Raw genomic sequence first — 20,027 nt, forward strand, 5'->3', positions numbered from 1 at the left:
GAGAACCTACGCAAAGTTTTTATTGTGTATTTCAATTCGAATTTATTGTAAACAGCCACTGAAGTTTGTTTTCTTAAATATTCTTTGTTAATTAAATGACCCTATTTGCTAGGAGAGTATTTGAAGAATATGCCAGTTCTAAAATATTTCATTTTTTTTCACCAGGGGTGCAAAGTGGTATTTACTTTGTTAGTAACAAAAATAATTTAAACTTAATGCATTGTCATCCATTAAAATTCTCTCTCAAATCAGCTAATTGTTTCTTAAAGGATTAATAAATAAGTGACTTACGATTAATTTATTGGTCATTTTTTTTCAAATTTTGTGTAATTTTTTAATCATTTTTAGGTCATAAATGTATTTTTTTAATTTTGCATTTTCTTGCTATTTTTTGGCCATTAAATGCCTTGCCCTAGTAATATAGTAAGTGAGATTGAATCAAGGTGTAGTAAAGCTAATGCAGTGAGCTCACAGTTGCGATCAACAGTATTCTGTAAGAAGGAAGTCGGCTCCCAGATGAAACTATCTTCACATCGGTTTGTTTTCAGACCAACTTTGCTTTACAGGAGCAAAAGCTGGGTGGACTGAGGATATCTTATTCATAAGTTAGAAGTAACATACATGAAAGTAGCAAGAATGATTGCTGGTACAAACAGGTGGGAACAATGGCAGGAGGGTACTCGGAATGAGGAGATAAAGGCTAATTAAGGAATGAACTCGATGGATGAAGCTGTACGCATAAACAGGCTTCGGTGGTGGTGGGGTCATGTGAGGTGAATGGACTATGGAGTTGGGAATAGCGTCCATGTATACCATGTCGGTGGGCTGGAGCAAGATGGTTCTTCTGTGCGTGGCGAGAAACTGCGGGGTCAACAAGCGCCTGATCCAGAATGCCTCCCCGGATAGCGCATGCTTGGCCAGGAAGTAGGGCCAACCCATAACATATGCACACCAGGAGAGGTATCCCACGAGCTGTTGACATTCCTCTTCTGACGCCTGAGGGTTGAGCAGCACCAGTTGTAGAATCTTGGTCTGCGTTGCATGATGAAGTGATACCTCACCCATGGGGATGTCTATAATCACTCCTAAGTAGGTGAGCACGTCCACAGGCTGGAGCAGGGATTTGGCCTTGTTCACTGTCATACCCAGGATTACTTCCAAGTAGAGCACTATATCACACACCATTTCCTCGTCGAGTGTTGGTCCGTGTATGAGCCAGTCATCTAAGTATGCAATGAACTGGATCGGGAACTCCTGGCAAAGTAGCTCCCCAATGGTGAGGGCCCAACATTGCATCACCGAGGAGGCCAGGGCATGGCCCATAGGTAGTTGTGTCCACACATAGGAGACGCCGTGGTAGAATCGGGTCTATCAAATCACCTCAGCCTTGGAAGGCATGCTCCATACCCTACCCATAGGCCGGGACCATCACGACGTGGCGACGACACACTGACTACTCTTGGCGTGGTACTCCCTGGACCACGCCCAGAGAAAATACGCTTTCAACAGAGCAAACCTTCTTTACATTTCTCTCTCCAGGGGTTGGAACTCGGCAATTCAATTCGACCAGGCCACCGGAGACGAAATTGCGGAGCTCCCAGCCGAGTTCCAATTCCAGCCTCTACCACGACGGATGGTCAGCCGCACTCCGCCAGCACGGAGGAGGGGTCGCAGCACTTGCGGTGGAAGAGGAAGAGAGGTGGCAGCACCTCAAGCTCAAGCAGCCGCTCAATAGTAGACGCGTCCACCATCTCGGACTGACTCCCCCGAGTCAGGCGGAGCCCTCTGCCTTCTCCAACTTCGTCCGAACAGGAGACTCCAGTGACCCACCTCAAGAGGATGCAGAGGAAGCCCAAAGTGACCATACGATGCAGCCCACTATGCAAGAGACCCCTAGACAAGTTCCAGTAGCTAGTTGTTGTGTCTTTAATAGTATTTTTCTTACTTGTCTTGTAACATTTTCTTTCTTTGTTACATTTGTGTACAAAGCATGTGAACACTCTACTGTATGAAGTATTAAATTTATTAAACAGCATGGGTGGGGTCACCTTCTTGTAGAAGGGACCTCACGGCTCTAGCCTCTTGTCCCAGCAAGGCTGCGCCAGTGCTGACTCCCCCCTACATGCGCCGGCCCAACTGGCTATATAAGGCGAGGGGCAAGTTGGCTCTGGAGCAGTCATCAAGCGTTGACATTGATTGATTGATTGATTGATTGATTGATTGATTGATTGATTTTATCATAAATATGTAGCTAAAATTGACAAAATATGTAGTAAAATCTATACTAATATCATAAAGAGGAAAAATTTGTTTGTTTGTAACGAATAGGCTCAAAAACTACTGAACCAATTTTAAAAATTACTTCACCTATAGAAAGCTACATAGCATGTGAGTAACATGGGCTGTATTTTATTTTCAAAATAATTCGAGGTGGGGGGCACGGGGCGGAAGATATAAAAATAATAGGCTAATATAGGCAAAATGTTGAATTTGTCGTATAAGGAAGAGACAAAGCTCAATTTAATCTTCTTGATGCAAAGAACAAAACTCGGTGAACCCGAAAACCATGTTTTAAGGCCCTAAAACCAACCATTATGGAGATATTGGCACCACACTACCCTTGCTCTAGGAATCGGATAAAGTAATGAACTGCCGTAACCATGGCAACATCAGCTCCAGGATTCTACAGCAGCAGAATAATCTACAATAAATCACAAAAACCTAACATGTTTCAGACATGAAAATTGATATTTGGAATCCCCTTTAAAAAATTAAAGAACACAAATATTCGTTTTCAGAAAATCCACTTAAAGAGAGGGTGAAAAAAAGTGAGGAAGGAGTTGAATTATTTATATGAGGTACATGTATCTCAAAAAATGAAGATGTTACAGACTTTAAAATTGGTACTTGGAATCTCCTTTAAAAATGAACACACTCTTTTTGGAAAATCCACTTAAGGGGCTGAAAAGAATAAAAAAAGCGGGTGAATTTTTAAAATGAGTATCTTCTTCTTCTAGCGCTGCACCCACACCTGTGGGGTTGCGGGTGCGAACTGCGTAGCACATGTGGATTTGACCCTGTTTTATGGCTGGATGCCCTTCCTGATGGCAACCGTATGTGTAGGGATGTAATCTATACTTCTATACTAACATTATAAAGAGGAAAATTTTGTACATTTGTTTGTAACGGATAGACTAAAAACTGCTTAACCGATTTTAAAAATTACTTCACCTATAGAAAGCTACATTGCCAGTGAGTAACACGGGCTGTATTTTATTTTCAAAATAATTCAAGGGAGGGGGGCGATGGGGGGGGAGATATAAAAATATTAAAATAATAGGCTAATAGAGGCGAAATCGAATTTGTCATACAAGGATGAGACAAAGCTCATTTTAAGCCCCTTGACGCAAAGAACAAAACTTGGTAAATCCTTCGGGCCCGAACACCCTGTTTAAGGCCCTAAAACCAACCGTTATGGAGATATTGGATCCACTCTACCCCTGCTCTAGGAATTGGATAAAGAAACGAACGGCTGTAACCATGGCGACGTCATCTCCAGTATTCTACAGCAGCTAGATTATGCATGTACGTTTGGGTATAGCTGCCAACCAAAATTGATGCACATATGACTTACTATCTGGAAAAAATAAACTATTGTGTAAGATGCTCATAGCACTCCTTTGGGCGGGGATGGAAAGGGAGTGAAGTATAAAAACAACAGTCCCGAAGATCGTTGTAGAGCGACCAGCGGTTGCCGACGGGCCTCTGTTTTTACGTAATGGCTTAGGTTTCAGCATTTTGCGGTGTCTGTTACCTATAGTTTAAACTATTTTCTATCAATCATGGAGTAGTAGGATCACTGATGTTATTAGTGCCGATATTTTGGTCCACTTTTACGATCATTGTAACCATGAAAACAACCTATATACTGTACACAATTGTCAAGATGGTGCGCCCGTGACTTGAAAAAATGTCTCAGCATTTATACTCAGATTCATTATATGATGCGCGACATGAGTGACAAGCCCTGAGAATTATAATTGTCAATAATTATAGTAGTTTATTTTATGCATCGCGTATTTCCTTGATCATTTGTGATAGTTACGAAATGTCGGATCAAACAAATGCATTCAGTAATATTTATATTTGTGGTAATATCTAGCAGAAGTATACTTACACTAAACCTGCAGCTTTGTGAATGGAGCAGGTATATCTAGGTGGGAATGAAGGAAAAACATGGTAGGAAAAGACCTTAGAGGTCGATGCTAATTAAGAACTAATATTTAGGGGCCCGCATGAAGGAAAGAAGAAGATGATACACGATAATTCCAAACATGACAAATAATTTCTACGTACTTAAGTAAATACACCAGTGATATAAATATCTAATGAAGTCAGTCACACCGATAATATGAGTAACTAGAGCCAGTTTCTGATAACCTGTACAAAGAATGGGTACTTCTGCTAGTATGTAATAAATAAAAAAATATGTAACTTAATATTTAAGCTTTATTTGATGTATTCTTGTACATAGAAAAGGAAACAAAACCGTAAAAATTTAAAACTCCATAGGTTTTTCAACCTCTAATTTTCATCTGGAGGCACAATTAATAACTAAATATTTTTCCAAATTTTCTGCGGTCATCGAATGCTATCTGTCTGTTAGGATGTCCTTACGTGTGTGTGTGTGTGTGTGTGTGTGTGTGTGTGTGTGTGTGTGTGTGTGTGTGTGTGTGTGTGTGTGTGTGTGTGTGTGTGTGTGTGTGTGTGTGTGTGTGTGTGTGTGTGTGTGTGTGTGTGTGTGTGTGTGTGTGTGTGTGTGTGTGTGTGTGTGTGTGTGTGTGTGTGTGTGTGTGTGTGTGTGTGTGTGTGTGTGTGTGTGTGTGTGTGTGTGTGTGTGTGTGTGTGTGTGTGTGTGTGTGTGTGTGTGTGTGTGTGTGTGTGTGTGTGTGTGTGTGAGAAGACCTTTCAGCTTCACATGAAGTCACTGGCACGTATTTCAAATTGCCCGGCGAAGAAATATGTAATTTAGACTTGCTCAAGCAAGTAAGGTCTTTATTACGAGAGAAGAAATTTGATCTCATCAAAATGAATATGCTTATTAGGAAAATGTTTCTGAAGACTTTTGTATGGAATGTAGCCCGTTATGAAAGTGAATCTTGGGCAATAAACAAAGAAGAACGAACGAACATCTGACATTAACCACCGAGGACTAGGGAAGGGATCACAGAAGAAATCTGAGAGGAGAACAGTCTGACAAAGTATGTGCAAGGAAAGATTGATAGACACAGCTCGAGACACCCAAGACTTGCACCGTCAACATAGCTCAGGGAACCGATTCTTTGACAGATTTTCATACGTACGACGCTGTAACTGGTGTAAAACCTTCAATGAGTATGTTTAATATATTCTAATTATAGTTTATTTAATGCTAAATTATCTTTTGTTAAGTGTTAAACATGATTAATATAGGATTTCCCTGTAAATATGTAGTATAAAATTGCATAACCTCAAATACGTATTGTTTAACCTCAAAATCGATATGGTTGAAAATGCAATAATGTTCGTATGTTAGACTTATTGTACTATAATTTGGTGTATATGAAGGGTTCTGGAAACTTACTGTAAGGTTTTATTGTCTAGATACACGTAGAGACATTACAAATGCTGTAGATATTTCCATGTACATTTTTGAATGTTGAAGGAACATTCGAGTATCCATTCGACTAGCTGGTCGATAGATGTTTCGAGTGTGTTCCATTAAGGGCCCCATACACGCGCAGACTTCTGGAATACTTACCTGCACAGACTTGCCTCCGGGAGGTAAGTCGGAAGTATGCAGTTGTCCACACACGCTCAGACTAAATGACTATTTACCGAGGAAGTTGAATACGTCACGCTCAGCTGTTTTCTGTTTAAGATTATGGGCTTCGGATGGTTGAAAAATGTATACGATCGAAATTAATTAGATAGTCGGTATAGAAGATGAGTTGTTATTTCGACACAATTTAGCGCTCTGCACGAAAAGGACGCGCAAAAAATAAATTTCAGTTTTCATATTTGTAGGTTACCACATTTACATTTTCTGCCGCAACTCTGAGATGGCGCTTTAGACGCAAAGTCTCCGGCTGAATTCAAGCAGCGCTAGAATGTCAGAGACTTGCCTGCAGACTTTTTGTCGGCAGACTTATCGGCCATACACACAGAGACATGTCTGAAGAGACTGGTTTGTGCAGACTTACCTCCGAATAAGTCTGCGCGTGTATGGGGCCCTTTAGAGTGTTGTAAGAACTCTTCCAGAAGTCAATCATTCTGGATGGTTGATCGAGTAGTATAAATATCGAGCTGTCAGTCAGTGCGACAGTCTGAGTACTGGACTCAAGTGAGTCAGGCGGTGAATTCAAAAGAGTGTATGTTATAGTGCGCGCGTCACTGTTGTTGATATATGTACTTGTCAGAATCGACTTCAGGGTAGTCCGTTATTGAGTGTTGTATATAGGCCTAGTGTCATTTGCTACTGTGTAAAACTGTATGTTGTGACGTACAGTGTAAATAAAGTGATTTTTACAAGGAAGTAAACGTGTTCTCGTGTGATATTTATTTATGTCAAATAAAATCGCAACATAGAACGATAAGATTACCTCATTTTAAATTATTAAATTATTTTTAGATGTTAGAGATGTACAGGCTTTCTAAGCTATTTTCAGGTGTTTATTTAAAAAACTTAAATCACTGTAAAATTAGTAAATAAATAATTGTGTTTACTTTCAAATGCACTACTTCCTTCAAAATATTTAAAATATGTAATATTTACCAAAATATTTATTTTGCATCGAAATATGTAAAAATATGTTACTTTAAACTCCTGGAATAATGATCCTTTTAGTGTGATTTGCCAACATTTTAGCTTTTCTTGTAGTTACATGTATGGGAACAGAATATGTAATTACATATAATCTGGGCTCTAGTAATGACATAATGACATATGCAGCAGAAACCTGGACAGTGACTCAGAGAGTTGAGGGTAGAGTTCAGGCAGCTGAAATGAAATTCCTGAGGTGTATGGTACAGAAGACAAGGAGGGATGGAATGAGAGATGAAACTAAACAACAAACTGGAAGAAAACAAATTGAGGTGGTTTGGACGTGTCAAGCAGATGAAAGAAGATAGACTGCCAAGACAAGCATTGGAAAGACAGATGACAGGGAAGAGAGGATGAGGAAGACCAAGATTACAATGGAGGACTCTGTGAAGAACATTATAAGACAGTGTTGGATGAGAAATGGTGGAGAGACAGGACAAAATTGAGAGGAATCATATTTTCCCCCACCCGGTGTCAGCTGGAAAAGGGGAAATGATACTGATGAGTGGGGAGTTGCCACACTAACACTGTTAAAACTGGCTATAGTAGATATGATGGTGTCCTGTTTGTCTTGTGTACACCTGTTCATTTGTTTGATCATGGCTTTGAAGGAGGTCAGGTGTTAAGAGATGTCATCCTCCATCAATTTTTATGCTTTTCAGGGGTGTGAATTTAACACACAGGACCTATTCATGGTTATCTACAGCTGTCTATGGGAGGCTTCTTTCAAATACTGTATTACTACTAGGAAACCTAGATAACTACCTATTTTAATTGACTTGCCTGTTTATCTGTTGAGTGAAACTTGGGCAGCATATATGTACAAACCATCCAGGAGCTTTGAGTGACTTTGGTGCCCAGATGGACCTTCTGACTCTCCCAAGTATTGCTAGACAATCTTGTTTTCTGTATGGGAGGCTGTTGTCTCTCGTAGGAAAACACCATCCAAATTTTTATGTTACGTTGATGGAAATAAACAACGGACAGATACTGACTGTTTGTCAAACAACTGCAACTAGGAAGGGAGAACATGTTATTGCATGTTGTCAGTACTAGCAAGAATAGAACGGCAAGTGGTTGGGATATAAGAAACAAAGATAACAATACTAGATTGTATTGCTAATATAACAATTTATTGCTCAAGTTATCCTCCTGTGCAATACAGCAAGTGTTTTAGCTGTCAATACGGAAATCATGAGACTCATATCTTGTGGTACTATAGGATTACATACCTCATATTGTTCATTTTTAATTTCTTCATAATGCTTGATTTGTATATGAAATGAAACATCACTTGAATAATTACAGCATATGACAGGGTACTTAGGGAAAAGATGTCTCCTTACTGGGGGGACTATGGGATTAAGAGTAGATTATTACAACCTTTGTCTGAAAAGTTTGGTGAATGATCACCTAGGATGTACACCGTGCTAGTTCGGACGATGCGCTCGCGCATTGCGAGACATGACACCAAGTGCCCCCTATCGGTCAACTCAACACAGTTAAACGGAATTGAACGCTGCAACACGTCGCACGGAGTAAGTGCAAGGACTCGTGTCATTGCACAATGGAGTGCAAAACTGAGCAACGCGTTAACATGACATTTTGCTTTCACCTTGGCAAAACTGCAACGGAAACACATGCAATATTAGTGCAAATTTACCACTCAAGCAGTGAGTAAAAAGTGCGTTTTTGACTGGTTTAAACGCTTTTGAGATGGAAAGGAAGGTGTTGAGGGCGAGGCGCGTTTGTGTCGACCAACCATAAGCACATCTCCGGACATCGAACGAGTGCGACAGATGCTTGCGAATGATCGGCGACTGTCCTTACGAATGATAGCAGATGAAGTGGGTGTAGGCAAGGACAGTGTTAAGGACCATTGTTCACGAACATTTGAAAAAGCGGAAGATTTGTGCCCGGTTTGTACCGCAAAACCTGACAGACAAACAGAAGCAAACTCGGATGGAAACGTTGGGAGATTTCATTGACGTTTGTGACCAAAATCCAGAGGTGTTGGAAACCATCATGACAGGAGGGGAGTCGTGGTGCTACCAGTATGATCCAGAGACCAAGAGACAGTCATGGCGTGGTGTTCAGCGTCTTCTCCGCCTCCCAAGAAAAGTTAGCGCACAAAGTCCAAGATTAAGACAATGCTGATCGTTTCTTCGACAGCAATGGTGTCATTCATCATGAATTTGTACCCCAGGGTACACCTGTCAACGCAGAATTCTACGAGGGAGTTTTGAAATGGCTACTGCAACGCATAAGACGGGTTCGGCCTGAACTGTACCGGAGTGGAAAGTAGAAGCTCCTCCACGACAATGCCCGTCCGCACACCGCAATCCGCGTGACCCAGTTTCTCGCTGAACGCCAGGTAACTGTTCTTCCACACCCTTCGTATTCTCTGGATTTGGCGCCGGCAGATTTATTTTTGTTCCCCCTGAAAGGCCACCTGTTTGACAGTGTAGTAGGTATCCAACAACACGTGATGAGAGTTCTCCGGGAGATTCCAAAAGAAGCGTTTGCTGCCAGCTTCCAGCAGCTTAACAGTTTACATTTGATGTTAAAAGTGTGTTGTAGCTAACGGAGATTACTTTGAAGGCCAGTAAAGGAGTTTTGTGTGTAATTTACATTGTCTTTATTTCATGAGACTTTTCAGAGACAGTTTGTAAAATCAATGAAAGGCATCTATGTTGACAATTGGGCTGCAGTGAGAATTGTTGGTAGAATGAGTTTTTGGTTCAGGGTACTTACAGGGGTTAGACAAGGCTATAATCTTTCACCTTTGTTGTTCATAATTTACATGGATCATCTGCTTAAAGGTATAAAATGGCAGGGAGGGATTCAGTTAGGTGGAAATGTAGTAAGCCGTCTGGCCTCTGCTGACAACTTGGTCTTAATGGCAAATAGTGCTGAATGTCTGCAGTCTAATATCGTGGAACTTGAAAATAGGTGCAGTGAATATGGTATGAAAATTAGCCTTTCGAAGACTAAATTGATGTCAGCAGGTAAGAAATCCAAGAGAATTGAATCTCTTGGATTGGTAATACAAAGCTGGAACAGGTAGATAATTTCAAATATTTAGGATGTGTGCTCTCCCAGGATGTTAATATAGTAAGTGAGAGTGATTCAAGGTGCAGTAAAGCTAATGCAGTGAACTCGCAGTTGCAATCAACAGTGTTCTGTAAGAAGGAAGTCGGCTCCCAGATGAAACTATCTGTTTTTGGACCAACATTGCTTTACAAGAGTGAAAGCTGGATGGACTCAGGATATCTTATTCATAAGTTAGAAGTAACAGACATGAAAGTAGCGAGAATGATTGCTGGTACAAACAGGTGAGAACAATGGCAGGAGGGTACTTGGAATGAAAAGGTAAAGGCTAAGTTGAGAATGAACTCGATGGATGAAGCTGTACGCATAAATCAGCTTCATTGATGTGTCATGTGAGGCGAAAGGAGGAGGATAGGTTACCTAGGGAATAATGGACTCTGTTATGGGGGATAAGAGAAGTAGAGAGACCAAGATGACGATGGTTAGGCTCAGTTTCTAACGATCTAAAGATAAGAGGTATAGAACTAAATGAGGCCACAGGACTAGTTGCAAATATAGGATTATGGCGATGTTTAGTCAATTCACAGAGGCTTGCAGACTGAACGCTAAAAGGCATAACAGTCTGTAATGATGTATGTATGTAGTATAATTACATTTTAAAATTTTTTAACCCATCAACATACTAATTTTAATGTACTGAGCATGCGCATGTATACCATTTTTTCATACATGAGATACAGTTTTACGCTACTACGATTTAGACATGTTATCCGCAACATACTGAATTTTAATCATACCCTTGTTTGATGTGATGTAGTGTAATACACTGCATCAGTGTAAGTTTTAATGGTGTGAAATACCTAAAACTCTGGGAAATGCAAAGCCACCAAATACTTTCAGAGTTGTATATCATTACACTTTACTTGCTTGTCTTACTTTCAACACACTAACGGCATGGTGTAGGGTTATAAGCCTTGTGAAATGTTCCCAGTGAACTGATATAGGATGAGTTGGAATTTTTTTTTTTTTTTTGAATAACTAATCAGCAAAACTGTTTCTTTCGGTAGCTATCTCATCCCATAAAGAGTTGTGAATCACATGTTGAGAAATGTGTAGAGGGGAAGGATCTGGAGAGAGGGCCCTGTTCATGATGGGTTTTATTCCATTCCCAGCCATCTTCCTTTTGTCTTTTTGTAGGCAGAATGGACTTCATTATCATCGTCACTTGCAAACGCGTCATCACTCTCACGTGAAATTTTGTGTTATGCTGCTATAATTTTCACTGTTAGTGAATAAAATTGTTTAATTTTCTAAAACTACATCACTGCCCAATTCACTCTGACTATCCCATAATATGTGTTCGATTTTATTCCTTGTAATGCAATGTTTACTAGGGCTGGCCATTTCTGCTGATTATCAAGCGGGTAATCACCCTATTTGGAGAGCGATTGCTTGCTGTGTGATGCAATCTATGATGTTCATTCCAACTTTAAGAGAGAGCAGATTCTCAGCTTTCAGACAGTATACTGCATGTCATGCCATCTATGGGCAGAAGGCTTGAACTAGTTGCAGAAAGCTTACCTCGCAGTAGACTGCCTGTTAGGCGTCTGTGTATGAATGGTCACTGCATTGTGGCCTCCTGGCAGGCGGCAAAATATGCCAGTGAATTAATATTTGAGGTTGTTAATTCCCTGGAATTTGTCGTTTGGGAAAATAGGGTTTTGGTATTTTGTCTTTCAAGAATTCGGATTCAGGAAAATATTCATTAGGGGATTGCCTTCAGGTTTATGACCTGTAACCATGGAAACCCAGTGTGGTATTGTATATGTTACTGTCTTGAGGTACCACTCTTCATCGTGGCTTTGTATCACAGTATTCTGCATCAGTGGTAATGCATGAGATGTGTCAGACATCATGTAGTCTGGTGCCACTGGATGGCTGGGTGCAAAGTTCTGTGTATGAATATTCTGTTGAGCTACACTGACACAGTTCAGTTCCTCATGTCTATAGTAATGCTCAGCCTACATTATCTTTTATTTTTTCCTATCACTGTGTAGGATTATTTCGGGGATGATTATGAAAATAATTGGAAGGGGAAATTTGTGTGTATAATGTAATTATGTTGTTTTGTAGAAGTCTCTTTTATGGACGATGCTAATATTAAACTCGTAAATCTAAACATCAGTCTAACTAGGTTGAATTTCCTGCATGTTACTATTGATTGTTTTCAAAATGTAACCATTATTCACACAAAAAAGTCCATGTTGCTGAATTTGATCTGATTTACTATGAATATATACATTTTATTTGTTAAAATCTTGTCTCTCTCCTGTTTCAGAGAATTTGTTAAAATCTGCTACACTGCATTGCAGATCAACAGCAAGATTATAAGTGCCGATCAATTGGAATATCAAGAGGTCCTGTGTCAGAATTACCAAAAGTTGTGCCATAATCTATCTACCCTATTTGGTGAGGCTCTCTGGCCTGATGATGAGTTGGGCTGCTTTAAAAGAAACAGTCAAGCTCTATTCAGCGCCATCAGTGGCGCTTCGGGCAACTCAAGTACTGCATAGCGTGGCTTGAGAGTGCAATATATTGCCAGTCAATTCCCATTGTGATATGCCTGGTGCTCGGCAAGTTCAGCACCAATCTGTGTTCCTGTTGCAGGATAGTGTTGTTAGATATGAATGTGATTGAGTGAATCTAATAGAGTGAGAGATCTGGTTTATTATAATATACTTATTTTATAATTATATATTAGTCATCTTTACACAGTGTATAGTTGCATAGGTATTTACCATTTTAATTTATGTTAGATTGAAGATATGAAATGCATTTATAACATTATAGTCAATTTACAATTGAAATAGTTCAGTGTTGTTATATTCTTTCTACACTTTAAGTACCTGTGCAATTATATCACTATTAAGCCTCTTGATCACTGAAATATATTTGGCTGAATATTGCCACAGTAAAGAATATTTCATAGCAATTAACACATACAAAGATAGAAATATGATAAAATGTTCCATTACAGAATGTTATAACTGTGAATCATATTTGATATAGAGGAGGGTAATTAGTTAATTCAGTTTAATATTTTGACCAAGTTTATACCTAAATAAAGCCTCCAAATAATCTTTTTTATATTCCATACTATTTTCTGAAGTATGTTCTTGCATAAGTGCACAAAACTCGATGCCAAACTCTTGTTGGTTTTTCCAAAGAGCATTCTGTAATATTTCAGGGGAAAATTTTATGGATTTTAATTATTCTGACAATGAAATTCCCATAATTATCACTAATTTTGTGGAGTTTAATTCACTGGCTGGGAAGCTCTTTAACCAATTTTAATTTATTATGTAGTCTTCTCTTTTGCTGTTTACAATACTGTCAACTTAACAGGGTTTGATTTTAAGCCATGGTGCCAAACATATGAATACAACAGAAAAATTTTCTTCTCAGATTGCTTGATGTCACATGTGTAGTCCAGATACATTCATGTGGAAAGACTTTATCAAACTCTGTGATATTTTTGCTGCTCATATCAAAACGACAAGCTTAATGCAAATATTGATATTTATAAATTAAAAGACATACCTTCATCATTGGAGAAAGAACGATTGGTTCTGCGATTGATTGACAAACATTAATACTTTCATCACATACAGTAGTCTTTTTTTATATGCTCATATTTGGGATAGAATAATAAGGCCAGATGTAAGAACGGGATAGCAGTTGTTGTTTATTTCCTTTCCATCCAACATTGCATGAAGGTAGCTGAATTCACTTTGTTAATTTGGGTTCATACTGAACAGTGATGAAGACTATAATATGAGATGACTTAACAGTTTGGAATCATTTTACTTTGTACCTTTTAAGGGTCACATTATGTAAAGGTTTTAAAACTGTTTCAGGAAAGTAACTTATACATTCAGATTACCATGGCAGATTTTCATGTGAAAAGAAAGAAAGCTGCACCTATTATTTTAATTATTGCCTGCTGTATTACAGGATCTAAATCACTTGGACGTACAAAATATTTTAAAAAACAATGTGAAATGTGCAAGAATATTGAATTATTTTAATTATTTATTCTCGTGTCAGAAACATAATACAGTCACAGTTACAACAGTTACTGGCCACATCCAGTGCATTCTGATTCTCTTGAAATAGCTCATCTTCTTTACTAGAAGATGGACGCAGTCAACACTGAAGGATGTACGCGACAATTTGGTCTTCTCTTCATTCACACTTGACCATGTCAGCATTGATGTAGCCCCACCTCACCAAACGAACCTTGGACCTACACAGTCTTAATTTCAGCTTGTTCTGAGTTTTCTGAACCATCCAACTCCTATCAAGACCAGGTGGCAAGGTTTTGCCTTCTGTCTTCCATCCTGAGAGTTGGGGGAACTTTGTCTTCCACAACTATAACCTAACCTTTCAGCTGGGATGTTTAGTTCTGTAGCTGTTTAAAGGAAGCTCTTCCTAGATGTGAGTCTCCGCACAGGAGGTTCATGTCTGTATAGCGGATGAGTACTTTCAGGTTCATCTTTAGTGTTCTCCTTGTTCACAGCCACTTCTTTTCACATACAAGGTGGTGTTATTCCTGCAAAATGGCAAAGCCTTTTGTCAAGAGTCAACTTTAACCAAGCTGTTATTAACCTGCAGATCTTCTTGGGAGCTACATGTACCTGCTTGGAATGAGGTAAATTGTACCAAACTGGATAGGCATACTCAGTGGCAGAATAAGAAAGCGTCAGTGCTGAAGTTTGAACAGTTTGTGGTTGACTACCCCATTGTGATTCAACCCATTTTCTTAGCAGATTATTTCCAGGTGTAAACTTTCAGCTTGCAGTTCATACAACATTTCTTGAAATGTGAGCGTTCTGTCCTCCTAGGTATTTTGGAGTGCCACAGTGGTGTTGTTCAATGTCCAACCATACTACTTTCAGCCTTGTTCCTTAGATGAAAGGTGCACTCTTGTGTCTTGACAGGGTTTGGTCTAAGTTAGTTTATGTTATAATAGCTTGACAAACCTTCAGGGGTGGTTGTCACATTTCTCTCTCTATGCTCTGTGAGGCCAGAGCAAGATCGTCAACATTCAAGAAATTTCCAGTATTTGGAGCTGTTGATTGGTCAATTGTGTGTATGTTGAAAAGAGTTGGGGGAAGTAGACTTCCATTTTTCTGCTCTCTTGCAATAACTGTTACTGTCCCTGGAAGTTAGCAAAAAACCTACAGTTCTGGAGTACAGTGGCAATGAATCTGGTTAGCTTGATATATTTGATCAGATCGTAGATTTCAACTGGTAGGAAATGTTGATTAACAGTGTTGTATGCTGCTGATAAATCCACGAAAACCACACCTGTCTCTCACCTTGCGAGTTTCAAATCTGTTCCTTCTGTATTTTACCAGGGCGAAACGCAGCTTGCTGGGGTATGAGCTGTGGGTTAAAGTAAACATTATTATGCACACACTAGCAATTATATTTGCACATCATTTCTGAAAGTAGTGCATATTGTGTTACTGTGACTTATTTATGGCACTTATTGTTCACTCCTGATACTTCTCTACATAAAGAACTGAAATAAATATAATGGATGAGAAGTAATATACAGAATTTATAATTTCCACTTCTTTTGTGATTTAATGATCCACTGGCTGATAGGATTTTGGTGATGAGATTAGGACTGGAGAGGAACTGACTGTGGTGTTAATTAAGGTACTGCACCAGCATTTGCCTGGGCTGAATATGAGAAACAACAGAAAACTATTTGCAAGACTGCCAGTGGTAGGATTTGAACTTACCATCTCCCAAATGCAAGCATACAACTACATGTACTGTACTGCTCAGCCAACTCTCTGTGTTATCCACATTCATCTGTATTATAATTGCTTCAGGCAATGAACACATTTGGCAACAAGAACACCACTAGTTCGTGCTGGCTCATATAGCAACAAGCAGAAAGTATACTGTACCATACCATAATATTTCTGCCATCTGTTAACAAATGTGGAACATACAAAGACGTAGAAATACTTTGCGGGCTGAGTGGCTCAGACAGTTGAAGCGCTGATCTTCTGACCCCAACTTGGCAGGTTTGATCCTGGCTCAGTCCGGTGGTATTTGAAGGTGCTCAAATATATCAGCCTCGTGTTGGTAGATTTACTGACACATAAAAGAACTCTTGTGGGACTAAATTCTGGCACCTCGGCATCTCCGAAAACCATAAATGTAGTTAGTGGGATGTAAAGCAAATTATATTATTAAATAATAATAATAATAATAATAATAATAATAATAAATGCTTTGATGGATCATCATTGTATGGAGAAGTGGGAAAAGATATAATTACTAATATTTGCCATAAGGTTTTAGATGCACTCTTCAAATATCAGACCCTTTACTCAAAAGGAAGTTTCTCTTTTGAACAAGATATTTCATGCCACCTTGACAGAGAAGGACATGGTTGAGTGAAATAAAGGATACATGCTGTCAAATATTGGCAGTTTTAGAATAATTGTAATGCTTGAATGTAACACATATCATGGAATGGAATTTCTACTCATTCTTGCATCTGGCCCTTCGAATTCTTTCCTACTGTAGATCAGTTCAGTTACTCAGTTTTATAAAGGATAGAAGGAACATGGTAATTGAACTTATCTTTTCATTTTGTTTCCTAGCTCTGAGAGAGAGTGTATTAATTTATTCTGTGCCCTATGTTCTTCATGTCCATCATGGTGTAAATGTTACTGTTACAGTACTTATAAATAGTATGGTACTGAGTACAGTACAGTACAGTAGTACATGTAATTGTGATAAAGCTCTCTTTTACAACTGTAACAGCACTTCACCTTAATTCATTTAGTTCCTATTTCAAGCGAGTAATTTAAAGAAATTTAAGCTTTCTTACATGTACTTACTACTGTCATTATGGTCTGATTATTTTATGCATAATTCATTTACCACCAAAAAAAAAAAAAAACAGAATACTGAATTCGTAGTTTAGTCAGTGTTTCTCATGCTCTTTATAATTGCTTAATATTTTTTAATTCAAGAATGTGACCCATTTGGAAGATTAGAAAGATTGTCCTTGAGATTAGTAGTTTTGTTCCTTGTGATAAAATCTTTGTGGTTACGGCGGTATAGATAAGAGTGCTAAATACTGATGTCACTACTATATGTTGTGGTTGTCTTTCTCTTTATGCACGACATGCTTAAGGTCAACTCCATAGTTATGGATTTCCTACTAAAAATATATAACTTCCAATACTAAATTAAGGTGCAGTTAACTCAAAATTCAGATCTGAAGATTTTAATTCAGACAATATTTAATTTGTTGTGAATATATTTCAGCTGCTAAAGAATTATTCTTTTACTTTCAATGGCCATCAGAAAAATATTCATACTCATCCAATGTGTATAGGACTTGGATCCCATCTATAAACTTATGAATTGTGGGCACTTTTGAAACAAATGTAATTTCTTGTACTTATCAAAAAAGAAATTTTAGAATGACAGTATATGGTAATGAACTAGCACTATAATATTTCATCCAACAAAGGCTGAATATATACAACATAGTCATGATAGGAAAGAAAAACAGAGAACAAAGTAACCTAGGTCAGGGTATGGAAGACATACATATCATACTGTTATTAACAAGGTATATGCCATATTTATTCACGGGAGTATAATTCAACAACAAATGCACTTGTATTTTATGATAATGTTATGCTATGGAGGGAGGCAGAAGCAGAATTCGAACTAAACTAGATTACTTTGGGATGACTTATTTCCCCAAGCTTGCAAGCTCACGCTGTACAAAACATACCTTGTACCAGTTCTAACATACGGACTAAAAGCAACAATGTTGACTAGATCTGCACAAAGTTGCCTACAGGCTACTGAAATGAAATTCTGTCGGTCATGTCTCCAAAAGACAAGGAGAGACAAAATAAGGAATAGACATATGATACGGATGGCTCCAATTAGGACCCCAAGAGCATACTATGAAAGGAATGTTGCTGGTAAGAGGCTCAGTGGGAGGCCTCGTGATAGTTGGGAAAAGCAAATTTTGAAAGACCTTGCCAAACGTGATCTAAATTAGTGGCAAAAGGTAGAACATCAGCTGTGGATAGACAGGACAAACTGGAATAGGCTCATAAATACCCGCACCCGGCTTGCTAGAGTGGAAAATAGATGATGACGATGATAATGATGATGAGTATAATTCACACACTTCGATTTTTGACATGTAAAGGAAAATGTATCCTTGAGTATTTCATGTCTCTAATATCTTTTTTAATCTTCATATTGACTAGTACAACCATCATAATCATCATCATCATCATCATCTTTTCTCCTTGTCTAGATACAGCCAAGCCAGGGCAAATACATTTCCCCTCTATTTTACTCTGTGTTTCCGCTGCTCCTGCAACTGATTTCAGTCCAGGTCTCATTGCTTTATGCTGTTCTTAACAAAGTTATCCTTTCTAACTTAGCTCTTCTTCAGTTTCTCTTACCTTTCATTAGCAAATTTGTTATTTGCTTGTGAAATCCTTCCTTTTTCATTTACAATGATGATGATACAAATGTCACAACCCTGGGTTTTCCATTGCCTTTCTTTACTAAATTATCCATACCTTTGCTCTGGCGACGCTATCGGCCTCTTCAAAATCGATAAATGTCATTGTCATATCCTTCCCTTACTATTATTGCTTTTGCAAATTTTGTCTTGTAATGAAAATGAGCTCCATTAGCCTCTGTGGCTCAGGCGGCAGCATGCCAGCCTCTCACCTGTGGGTTCCGTGGTTCAAATCCCGGTCACTCCATGTGAGATTTGTGCTGGACAAAGCAGAGGCAGGACAGGTTTTTCTCCGGGTACTCCAGTTTTCTCTGTCATATTTCATTCCAGCAACACTCTCCAATATCATTTCATTTCATTTCATCTATCATTCATTAATTATTGCCCCAGAGGAGTGCAACAGGCTTCAGCAGCTGGCACAATTCCTATCCTCGCCGCTAGAGGGGGCTTCATTCATTCCATTCCTGACCTGGTCAAATGACTGGAAACAGGCTGTGGATTTTCAATGAAAATGAGCTCCATTGTTGATCTTCCTCTTTGGAACCAAGTATTCTTCTTATATTTCTCCCTTCCCTCCAAATCTTCTTTCTAATCCTCGTTGCATAATTTAGACAACAGAAGATATAGTTGTGACTCCTTATCTTTTTCCTTGAAAACAAGTATTATGAGTCCCTTTTGTCAATCTTCTGGGACCTTTTTCTCTTTTGATATACATTTTATAATTCTATACATCCACTGTTTTTTGTTAATGGCTTTACGTCGCACCAACACAGAATTTGCTTTACATCGCACCAACACAGAATTTGATTACTCCATCTAATGATGGAATTATATGATGTATTGAATTAGGAGGATACACTTAATTTTACCTTTGTAAACTGACACATATAGGTCTTATGGCGACGATGGGATAGAAAAGGCCTAAGAGTTGGAAGGAAGCGGCCATGGCCTTAATTAAGGTACAGCCCCACCATTTGCCTGGTGTGAAAATGGGAAACCTCAGACCGTTGAGGCGCTGGCCTTCTGACCCCAACGTGGTAGGTTCGATCCTAGCTCAGTCCGGTGTTATTTGAAGGTGCTCAAATACGACAGCCTCGTGTTGGTAGATTTACTGGCATGTAAAAGAACTCCTGCGGGACTGAATTCCGGCACCTCAGCGTCTCCGAAAACCGTAAAGGAGTAGGTAGTGGGACGTAAAGCAATTAACATTATTATTATTATTATTATTATTATTATTATTATTATTATTATTATTATTATTATTATAAAATGGGAAACCACAGAAAACCATCTTCAGGGCTGCCGAGAGTGGGATTCAAACCCACTATCTCCCGGATGCAAGCTCACAGCCGCGCGCCTTTAACCGCATGGCCAACTCAACTCGCCCGGTACATCCACTGTTCTTATCATTCCTATTTATTTTGTGGAGCATCCTTCTTTCTGTAATCTTTGTTCTTTTCCATGTTTTCATTTTATTTTCCCCTTTGCTAGTGCGTTTGAATTGGAGCAACTCGTACAAGG

At 38.9% G+C, this 20,027-nt stretch overlaps 1 protein-coding gene across 1 annotated transcript in view; it reads left to right on the plus strand.

Moving 5' to 3' along the window:
* Ziz (dedicator of cytokinesis protein Ziz) overlaps window positions 1–12,563 on the plus strand; it is a 542,949-nt gene extending 530,386 nt beyond the window's left edge. Inside the window, exon 36 of the mRNA XM_067151766.2 lies at window positions 12,252–12,563. Coding sequence (XP_067007867.2) covers window positions 12,252–12,486 — 235 coding nt within the window. The 3' untranslated portion in view covers window positions 12,487–12,563. The remainder of the gene's footprint in view (window positions 1–12,251) is intronic.
* Window positions 12,564–20,027: the final 7,464 nt, after the last annotated feature.

The sequence above is a fragment of the Anabrus simplex genome, chromosome 7 (assembly GCF_040414725.1).
Source record: "Anabrus simplex isolate iqAnaSimp1 chromosome 7, ASM4041472v1, whole genome shotgun sequence".
NCBI lineage: Eukaryota > Metazoa > Arthropoda > Insecta > Orthoptera > Tettigoniidae > Anabrus > Anabrus simplex.